The sequence below is a fragment of the Mastomys coucha genome, unplaced genomic scaffold (assembly GCF_008632895.1).
Source record: "Mastomys coucha isolate ucsf_1 unplaced genomic scaffold, UCSF_Mcou_1 pScaffold13, whole genome shotgun sequence".
NCBI classification, from domain to species: domain Eukaryota; kingdom Metazoa; phylum Chordata; class Mammalia; order Rodentia; family Muridae; genus Mastomys; species Mastomys coucha.
The window spans coordinates 7,370,216-7,381,498 of record NW_022196895.1 but is presented as its reverse complement, the minus strand read 5'-3'; the positions used below and the strand labels follow the sequence as shown (position 1 = coordinate 7,381,498).

The following is an 11,283-nucleotide window of genomic DNA, read 5'->3' as shown; positions in this document are numbered from 1 at the left end:
AAAAAAAAGGCAGCTGCCTACTCAGTAACAGACCTTTAAAAGAATAGAATATAAACATGTGGATATAATGTTTACACTTTTCAACAGCTCTGTGAATCAAATCCATGAACATCTTAAGGCTCTCGCTCTCTCACTGAGCTACACCCGCAGCCACTCAGATCAAATTTTAGGAGCAGGAAAATCAAGACCATAAGGTAGTACTTAAGAAGGACTGGCCCAAAAATGGAGTCTTGATGGCCCAAAAATGGAGTCTTGAGGAAGGCACATCTGAGCACAGCACTATGAAGCCTGAAGTAAAAGCCACCCAACAGCCTTCTCAACAAACAGGAACACTTGTAAGCAGAAACACTGCTTTCTTCCAAAAGGAAAATAAAAAATGAAGACTTTAAAAACTTGTTCCTGGCATGGAAATAAATGGACAAAGACATGTTTCCAGCAGCAATAGAAATCTCAACACACAATACTCTAGAATGAATGGTGACTTTAAAAAGTGCACACCTTTCCTCTACGCCCATTGCCTCCATCCTGATCTTCCCACTGCCAGTCCACTCCTCGAACCACTCTGGCACCAGCAAAGATTCCTCTGGCTGTAATCTTCTTAGATTTTCTACGAGACTCTAACAGAACCCTAAAAATAAAAGTTTTGTTTTCACAATCGTATAAAACTAAGTAATAGTAGTCTATACAAGCATTCACATGGGTGTAAGTGTTGGCACCTTAAAAGAAAAACAACACTACACTGCCCACTTTACAAACGAGGAACTCAAGGCATAACAAAAAGATGCTGCTCAGGTTCCCAGAGTTTACAAAGCAATGGAGTCAGAACAGGAATGGCTGCCAGTGTCCTCTGTAAGGGCCTGCTGCAGACAGTGTCCGGGGGAGGAGCAAACCACACCTGGCTCTGACCTGGGAACAACAGTCAGTGGTAGCACTTTGGTCTCCTCTAGAGCATGGTCTATCTACAAAGAATAGTAGATCCTCTGCTTCTGAAGAATGCTGTGAAGAGCAGTAAGCCAGGTTTGGAGTGGGGGTGGGGTGTCTTTTAAGAATCTGTGAAAGATGAGCAAAGACCCAAACACTGTGAGTACTGTATATATGCCAGAAAAATTAGTCTGAGGCACAGGTCTGACTACACTGTACTGCTTCCAGAGTATTACACATCTATGAGCATTACAAACATGAAAGAGAGGTCACTTAATTATCTGAATCAGCTGATATCTCCAAGGCCATCTCCCCTTTCTCATTTACATGATTTTTAATCAGAGATTTCAGAGTTTTGTTTTTTTAATGTTATCTTATTGTTATGTTCATTTAAAAAAAAAACTATCGCTCCTTAGTTTTAATTGTAAGCAAAAAGCAAAAATAACTGTTTCCAAAGTACTCAGTTTGAGTGGCAGGGCCTTAATTTGCAATGAGATGCTGTGACTCAAAACTCTTACTCTATTACTCCTGGCTGTGACTCTCTGGTTGACCGTATTTAAGTGCAGTATCCTATCTACTAAGAAAAGACTCCACAACCTAAAACTCCACACCCATTATCCCATTATGCCTTTTTCATTGCTCCTAAAAACTAAAACATTATCCTACCATACTCTAAAAGATCATATAGTAATCATTCATGATCCATTATTCCTCTTAAATTATAAACTCCTTAAGAAAACTATCCTCAAATCACAAACCCAGTAGCTGCCATATGGTCTACTATCGTTCTGTGTATATATTCATGTATGTATGCATCTGTGTGTGCAGGTGTGCATGTACATGTGGAGGCCAGAGGTCACTGTTGGTTGTCTTTCTCAACCACCTTTCCATCTTATTTTTTTGATAAGAGATCTTTCACTGAGTCTGTAGTTCAATGTTCAGCTAGATGGGCTGCATTCTGTGTCTGTAGCACTAGGATTACGGAAATGTGCCACTCAACCTAGCTTTCCATGGGTGCTGGGTATTCAAACATAGGTCCCCATGGCTGTGCAGCAAGCACTTCACCAACTGAGCCACAGCTCCAGTCCCTACCCTTAGTAAGTGCCTGTTGATTCAATCAGCAGGCCATAGTGTTCACTGGGTAGAAAGTCATAAAACAAAGGGTGTAACAAGAAAACACTGTCCAGTTTTGGGCTGCCCATGCATTTCCAACTGATCAGCAATGCCAAGTCTCCATGCTAGAGAAAAAATAGAAGATCATCTATAAAATAATAATAATGATAATGATATAATAGAATAATAATAATTATTATTGGAGGTCAGTCTGGTCTACATATTGAACTCAAGGCCAGCCAGAGCTATACAGTGAGATCATGTCTAGGAAGGAAAGGAAAGCAAAGGGGAAGAGGAAATGAAGTAAACAGGGAGGGAAAGGGGAAGGAAAGGAAGGCAGGCAGGCACATACAACAAAATTCTACCTTCACAGAGTTTCTCACATCATCAAACCAGATCCATGTGTAGCCTGCTAGTCATTCCCAACACTAAAGCTAAACCTTCAAAAGCCACTTCCTAAGCTACATTTAAAGCAACCAGAATGAAACAAAAAGTCATGAAGAAAAACTTCTTTCCCTTACCGTTCACTTCCTGGTGTAGTAATCCTGTAAAAGCGATGCCTTAAGTGATGCTTATCTCCATGGTAACACACGGTGCACAGATCATAGTTGGTGCACTCTGCACACTTCCATCGGATGCCAATGATCGGTTGCTGGCGGCAGGTATCACACATAGTTCCATCATGCTTGATGCCTATGGGAACAATCACGCATATGTCACTCTCAAATACTTATTTGTGCACTAGTGTGTTGGAGAAAACACAACAGCTTATTATAGGTAATTTTAACAAAGGACAGGGGGAAAACAATACATTTTGAGGTGACAGATCTGAAATACTTTGATCAATATAAATCATAAACTAAATTATAAATCATAATGTTTTCTACTCTCATTTTACTAGTAAAACACAAACAATAGTGTTACAGGATATTTGATTATTGTACACAGAAAACCGAATTGTTAGCAAAATATAAAAGATTAAATACATATTGACCTAAAGCTAGGTAATACTTATCGTTGTGTTCTTTAGAAAGTTGTTATTATTCAAATATTTGCAAGATATCTGTACACATTTCAAAATAATTAGAGGCAGAGAAGAAGGTGGGACTTAGATGAACTAAGATCAGCAATGCTAAAGATGCCCAGTGAGTAACATGGAGTTCTCTTATTCTGTATTTTGTCTAACTTAGCAAACTTTCCATAATTAAAGCAAAGAAAGGAAGTCTTTTTACTCTGAAAACTTTAGCCTCCTTTGGAGAAGGCACAATGTTCTTTAGTGGTGAGGCAGTATGCACTAAAACTCCAAGAATGTGCTGTGCATGCAAGAACTACAGGACAAAAATAGTAATATTATTCTAAAAGAATTAGTAACTAGTGCTACTCTCTAATAAGAAAGAAACTATAATATTTCTTTTCTATATCCAGATAACCAGATTCCAAACAAGAAGCTGAACTCCAGTAAAAGCCTGTGCTTGAGCCAGAGTAAAGCTGGGGAGGTAGAACAAGACAGTGTGTACAGTGAACTGAGGTGGCTACTAGACAGTCCAAGAGTGACTTTCCAGTGTCAAATACCACACACGCACCATGTCTCCTACTTCACAAATGTTTGACCAAAAGGAAAAAGAAGACAGTGGCCATCAATGTCTACTAACTCTTTCAGTTTTATTTTTTAACGTGTGTATATGTGTGTGTGTGTGTGTGTGTGTGTGTGTGTGTGTGTGTGTGTGTGTGTGTGTTTGTGTGTGCATGCCAGAAGAAAAGTTCAGTGTCATCCTCAGGAATGTCATCCACTTCCTTTGAGAAAGGACTTCTTACTGGCCTGTAACACACCAATTAAGCTAGACTGACTAGCCAGTAAACCCCAGGGGTTACTCCTGGGGATTACAAGCACTCTGCCATGCCATTTTAACATGGCTTCCAGAGAGAATCCAGGTACTCGTGCTTTACTGACTATGGTGGTTTGAATGAGCCCACAGGCTCATAGGGAATGGTATTATTTGAAAGGATCTGGACATGTGGCCCTGTTGGAGGAAAAGTGTCACTAGGGGTGAGTTTTGAGGTTTCAGAACCTCAAGGCAGTCACAATGGCTCACTCCCTCTTCCTGCTGCCTGCTGATTCAGACACAGAACTCTCAGCTCCTTCTCCAGCACCACATCTGTCTGCACGCTGCCATGCTTCCCACCATGACAATAACACACTAAACCTCTGAACCTGTAAGCCAGTACAAATGAAACGCATTGCTTTATAAGATTTGCCATGGTCAAGCTATCTTTTTATAGCAATAGAAATCCTAAGGCACTGACTGAGGTAATCCCTCCCCTCCGTATTTTTTCCTTCTAGTGGAGGCAGGAAGGGGTCCAACTATTACTCTTTCTATAATGTCAAGAGACGGCAGAATCCCAGTACTTGAACTGCAAGCCCTAAATTCAAGGCCAGCCCAGGCTACACAGGAAAGACCTTATCTCAGAAAAAAAAAGGGAAAAATGAAGAAGAAAGAAAAGAGAATGGAGGGGAGGGGGGAGAGTAGGGGAAGAGAGAAATGGGGGAGCTATCAACCAAATGAAGTAATAATTTTCTGGTTAGGGCTGAGGACATACCATGTAGCAGAGCATACAACTGCAAGCACCCAAATGAATCAGAAGGAATGACAGAGTCACAAGACTCTCAAAGAAAGGAAGACATCACAGAGGAGCAGGCACAGAAGGCTCCCTACTTCAGCAGGATCATAAAATAGAATTGGACTTCAAGATAAATTACAGAGTTAGACTGGGAACTAACAAGTTCAGACATGGTTTCTGACCTGCATATTTATAGTGTTGTATTAAATGATAAAACAAAAATATGTGATTTACGGCCCTAATTCTATTATGTACTAGTCCACAAAAATAGTTTAAACTATGTGAGATCTGAACTATGCTAGTATCACCTAAAACTGAGCAAGCACTTCCTTCCAAATGAAGGCCAAAGAAATACAGATGTGAGCACACTGTTTAAGGCCCTCACTATGTATTCATTAAATGTACTAGGTCCTCTACATGAGCAAACCAGTGATCGAAATTACATATCCTACTAGTCAAATCCTACAGTCTGTAAACAGAAGTGGAGGAACTTTTAAAGCCCAGTTCTTCAAAGGGTACTTGATACTTAAAATCCCTAATTCCTCGGAGAATACTGGGTCACTTATATGTGAATTAAGCCCATTTAGCAAGCACTTCACCTTCTCAGTAGCCCTGTTACTAGTGCATCTCAAGGTTTTCCCCAAAGCCCTGGTGATCCAGACACATTCCTCTTCCTAGTTCCTTTCAACTGTTTTTAATCTGGAACTACCAAGGAAAACAGCTTTCCAGGCTAGTAGATGATCCACCCACCACTTCCCAGCAGTTAGTCATGACACTTGTACACTTTGGCAAAATAAGTCTGACTATATCAATCATGAAAGTTATCATCAGCCACAGATCCCATCTAAGTGAAGGTAAACTGAAATTTAAAGCCACAGGAACACAGCCACACAACTTAAATCTATCAACATGCACAGCATCACATGCTACAGTCACTGAGTTTACATCAAAGGGTCGAACTGCACCTGTCCTCTACTCCTCCCATAGGGATCACACATCAAAGTCTTTTTCTTTAGTCACAGAGTAACTTAGGAGGAGAAAAGTGCACAAGTAACCCTCAAAGCAGACAAAGCATCTGTGATCACCCCTTAGATTAGAAAGAAGCATTACACTATACTTTATTTTAAAGCTCCATATACTCAAGGGCATCTACTGTTAACTTGTAACACCAATTCTGTAGTTACTTCTATTGTCATTCCTACCAAAAGTTCACCAAATGAAAACATATCCACTCACTCACAAGTTTTATCAGTAAATTCTCAAGTTCATCAATGGATATTTGGAAGGGTCATAACTATCTGGTACAGAACAATAAAAATGATCATTCAGTTTTCCTAAAATAGAAATTTTTGAAGAACTTCCAAGAATGACAGCATATTTTATTAATTTTTCTTTAAACGCATGGTTTTAGAGTCTGTGAGATAGCTCAGTAGATAGAAGCGCTTGCACCAGACCTGAGGACAATCACTAAGTGGAGAGAGAGAACCAACTACCCTATAAGTTGTTCTTTGGCTGCCACACACACACACACACACACACAAATATTTTAAAAAAGAAAAATGGCCACACTGATCAAGATCCCATCCCATGTGCTCTTAGTAGCTGACACTGACATTCCACTATGAACACTGCGTCACTTGTAATGTGAGTTCACGAAAGCCTATGCAGAACATGTCAGCTGCTCCCCAAACCATCCATGCTGGTTGCTCTCACTCCCAGGGGTGCCAGAGCTGAGCCTGAAGCTCAAGCTTTGGGTGCATGGTGGAAAAAGCTATAGAGAAATATCTAAGAATTCCTGACTGCAACCAGATGCCCAGCTGAAGCCTCAAGTCTGTGAACACAAGACATTTCTTGTGCTGCTTCCAAGTTTCTGACCTACAGGAGCCAGCACATAAATCACTTTGCATATGGTTTCAGAATGATCTCTTAGGTAACTATAGTAACTGTAACAAAGAAAGTTAATATTTTGTATTTGTTATAGTTCTCCTACAATACAATGTACCAAGAATACAGAGTTAACCATGATTTTAAAAGAGAAAGAAAAGGAAATCATGAAAGTAGTAGTAAAGGTTTAGTAACCTTGCTCAGCAGTACAGAGCACGTGCCTATGGCGTTCCTTCCATAGGGTTGGATTCCCAGCAGTACAGGAACAAGAAAAATGAACAAAAGTTAACTGGCAAAGGTTACAATTTTAAGGAAGACGTTTAAAGCATGAAACAAATCACAGAAGCCACATGTGGACTGAACACACATACACATTTGTGCACATGTATGTAAATTGGCTTCCCCAGCTTTTACTACTGATGCTGAGAATCCAAACTCAGGTCCTCCTGCTTGTATAGCAAAACACTTGACTCACTGAGCCATCTCCTCAATCCCCACATTCCATTATTTACATTTCTAAATTGCTTTAAACTTTTATTAGAAGCATATTGGTGTTTATTTTCTAATTTGAGGGGAAAAAATAACAATGAAGAGCAATTTTATTTCTGAAACTGGCATAGTTCAAAAGTAATATTCCAAAATTGGGTGTGGTACATACAACATAATCCCAGGACTCACCAGGCAGAGACGGAAGACTGCCACAAGCTATGGACCAGCCAAGGCCACATTGAGACTATTTCAAAAAATCAAAACTAAAAATCAAAAGTACAGTAAAAATACTATTCCAGGTTTACCAAATACTAAAATACCCTGACATAACCTCTTGAGGACACTTAACCACTCAAATCTTTTAAAAGCACAGATACACTCAATTACTTGTATAAAGACAAAAACTTAACATGTAGAAAATATAGAGCCACATGTATACAACTTTATTAGCCCACAAAGGACACATAAATTTTAAAACACATGAAATGTTGCCATGGTAAAATATTATACCTAGTTTGTAAATATCTGCAATGAAACATTTTATTTTTAAAATTACATAATATACCCCCGTAGGCAAATTAGAAAGAAAATTACCAAAACCTGTTACAGAACTGCCCTTCCAGAGAATCTGCACTGAGTATGTGTTAATGCTAAGAGCACCTGGAAGTAAATGAAACTGTGAGATGTTGAGTATCTCAAAATCTTATCTTCCCAACTAGTTACTAGCTGAGATTTTTAACCCTTACACTGAGCTATGTCATGCTTATGAAGACACTGCCAATTCCCACAGTACACTAGCCATACCGTATGCAGCAACCTCTGTCTCACTGCAGGAAAGCTGGTCAAAAATATCACATGCTCATACCAGTAACAGTAGGCATCCACAAAATGGTTGTTTCTAAACAGACCAGAGTAGACCCCCAGTTAGTCTGCTATCCCAAGAGTAAAAATGCACTGACCCAGTCAACATCCACTACAGCTACTGTGCAGCTGATGAGGCAGCTGCACAAAGGGAATAGGAAAATTGTATCCTGAAGTCCCCACTCAACAGAAAAGCAGTTTGCAACTACTATCCAATCTATATATTTTTCATTTCTAGGTTCATTTTGTACAAAGTCCAATGATAACATTCATGAGCTCATAAACTGCAAACAAGTTTTCTTTAAAAGAACCCATTTAAACACACAATAACAACTGACATTGAAAAAGAAAAAAGCAACCTTCTACAATTTACAATTCATGGTGTGAAACAATACTTTAGAAAACCACCAGTGCACACAAACGCACATCTAAATCCTTTCTTGGTTCCCACAGTTCAAATGCCAACAAAGCCACTGAACAGCTGTGAAAGTAAACAAAGCTGGGCACTGTGGGACCTAGAATGAGAACACAACTGACTTTAAAGCAAAAACTGATGGTTAGGTAAAACCTAAAGCAGAAAAAGGGCACTAAACAAGGCCGACACTTCACTCATCTTTTAGGAGGCTAAGATCCCCAAGCCATTCTCATCTAAGATTGTTAGCTCCAGCAGAGTTATTCCTTAAAGTTTTCATTTCAAACCCCTTAATTCCCTAGCTAACCCCATTAGTGCTTTTCTCCTTGCTGCTGCATGCCACATTACCCTGGAGAGTCAATGCTCTTTTCCCCCATGCTTTATGAAGACACCTGCCACCATTACACCAAATGACATCGGCCAGATGAACACTTTGACTCGTTCTACTCAAATTCAAATGAGCATCTGTTCTCAGTTCATAGTATCTCTCCTAAGTCCAACAACAAAGAATTTACATAGCTAACAACTTCTTCTTGGAAATATTTACATACAGTATAGCATGTTGCTAAGATCAATAATACAAATGTAAAAATAAAGCATAAGAGAACCATTAAAAACTCACAAATTATTAACATAAAATATTAAACCTTTAAGAGAAAAAGCAACAATCTAAAGTTCCCTGCGTGAAGTTTCAGTATGTGGAGCACACTCACAGTGAGGTAAGAATATCTAAGTTGGCACAGTAGTAGTAGTAGTAGTAATTATCTTAGATATCTTAAAGATTATGTAACAAATTCTCAGACTTTTCAGATATAAAAACAAACATCCACAGTAAACTACCATGGCACCTAGTGACCCATGAAATTTTCTCCAAACTCAAAATTTCTAACATCAAACTGGACACAATGGCACATGCCTCTAATCCAAGCACTTAGGAGGTCGAGGCAGGCCAACCTAGTCTACATATTGAGTTTCAGAACAGCCAGAGCTACAAAGAGAAGCTCTGTCTCAAAACAACAACAAAAATTTTTCTCACATCAAAAAATAATTAAAAAGTCAATACTATTATTCAAACAATTTATTACTGAGGCATAAGTGTTGCCATCATTCAAAGAATACCTTATACACTCATTAAACTTTAACTCTTTCAGATGTTACAGAATGGATTAGCCACCTAGAGTCTATGAATGTAACTCTTGAAAAGAAACTCTGTCTTCAGAGAATGACTGATTAGAATTTCACTACTGTAGAGAGACTGCAATGTTGCAGGTCCAAAGGCTAATTATTTCCTCACCAACCTCTGTGTCAAAACTAAGGTCTTGTGACTAGTAGATACACACCTGCTGGGGTCTTGGAACTTAACACCACTAGCTTCTACAACCTAAAAGCTAGAGAAAAACTCCATCTTACCGCAATTGCCTCTCTGGTGTACCCACCAAAGTATTTTAAACTTGCCTTGATTTATGACTTTGTGTTTTGTAAAAACTTGAAACTGCTTCCATGTCTGAATCTGATATTTACAGCAACCTAAATCTGTGTTCCCAGACTATGATCACTACAAATGGCTGCAGAATTAACTATTTCTTATTCCCTTTAAGATGAGAGCTCTTGGGTATTGTGTACTCAAGTCCAAACTATAATTAAAATACTTACCGAGGGCAAGGGATTTATTACCTACCAATTGTCTAGTATAGTCTCTTATTCTTGAGAAATACTAAATTAACTAAAATATCAGCTGTTATTAATGAAAGCCACTATTTTACCAAACTTGGTGCTCTATATACATTTTACTCAACTTTCCCAACAATCCTAAAATATGTATTATTTATCCTGTTCTATTGATGAAGAGACTGAGACTCAGAGAAGTGACTTGCCTAGAGTGACACACTGAAATTTAAATCCAGACAGGACTGATTACAAGGCTCAGCTCTTGACAAGCCGTACTCTAAAAGCCTCCCCTTGCCTAACAGCTAGGGCATATTTCCCACTGGCCTGCTGGATTCAAGATATAAGTTACTAAATTACAATAGTAAAAATAAATCCCAAGAGAAATACATTTTAAATATTTAAAAGATTATAAAAATCTGTTTAAACAGTATAGACACACATCATTTACTTCCAGCCAACTAGTGTTTCACATTAAGAAAATGTCTGGAAATGTCTCAACCAAATCTGCAAATCCCCTTTATCCTCTTTGCTGGATAAATTATTCCTTCTGTTTTACTCCTTTTCAAATGCACATAATAATTATAACTACACCACACAAAGGCAAAAGAAAAAGTGCCAACCTAGCATGCAATCAGAAACTAGTAATTGTTATTTTTAGCATTTGTCATATAAAAGTAAAAAATGTAATAAAGTAAGATGTGAAATTAAGAATTGTATTCAGTCTAAGCCTGGCAGGTGGCACAGATCTGTAATCCCAACACTGGGGAAGCAGAGGCAAGGGGGCTGCTGCAAGTTCAGTCCTCCAAGGCTGCATGAGAGATCCTGGAGGGGAGGGGAATACATTAAAAGAACTGTGCTAAAAAGCCAAAACTCATTGTTTGATTTTTAGAAATCAAACACTTGTACATATAGCCTGACCTACTCCAATTTTATTATGTACGTAAAAAAAAAAAATTAGGGCTTAAGGCCAAGGAGGTGAAGACTAGATTTGAATCTCCACATTTGTGAACTATCAATTCATTGAATGAATTCACTTCATTTCAGATGGCCTGGTTTGTCATCAACAAAACAAAGCCTACATTCTTATGAGGATTAAGAAAAAACCTTTCCATAGTGAGATGTCTCAGGGAGTAAGAGCACTGACTGCTCTTCCGAAGGTCCTGAGTTCGGATCCCAGCAACCACATGGTGGCTCACAACCACCCATAATGAGATCGGATGCCCTCTTCTGGTGCGTCTGAAGACAGCTACAATGAATTTCGCCAGAGCGAGCGGGGCAGCAGAGATCCTGAGTCCAATTCCCAGCAGCCACACACA

General features: G+C 38.9%; 1 protein-coding gene across 2 annotated transcripts in view; it reads right to left on the bottom strand.

Annotated features, from left to right (window-relative positions):
• Mib1 (mindbomb E3 ubiquitin protein ligase 1) overlaps positions 1 to 11,283 on the bottom strand; it is a 105,484-nt gene that overhangs the window by 79,449 nt on the left and 14,752 nt on the right. For both annotated transcript variants that reach the window (XM_031364963.1, XM_031364964.1), the window contains exons 2-3: positions 2,556 to 2,727; positions 499 to 628 (exon numbers count right to left, since the gene is read on the bottom strand). In XM_031364963.1, coding sequence (XP_031220823.1) covers positions 499 to 628; positions 2,556 to 2,727 — 302 coding nt within the window. The remainder of the gene's footprint in view (positions 1 to 498; positions 629 to 2,555; positions 2,728 to 11,283) is intronic.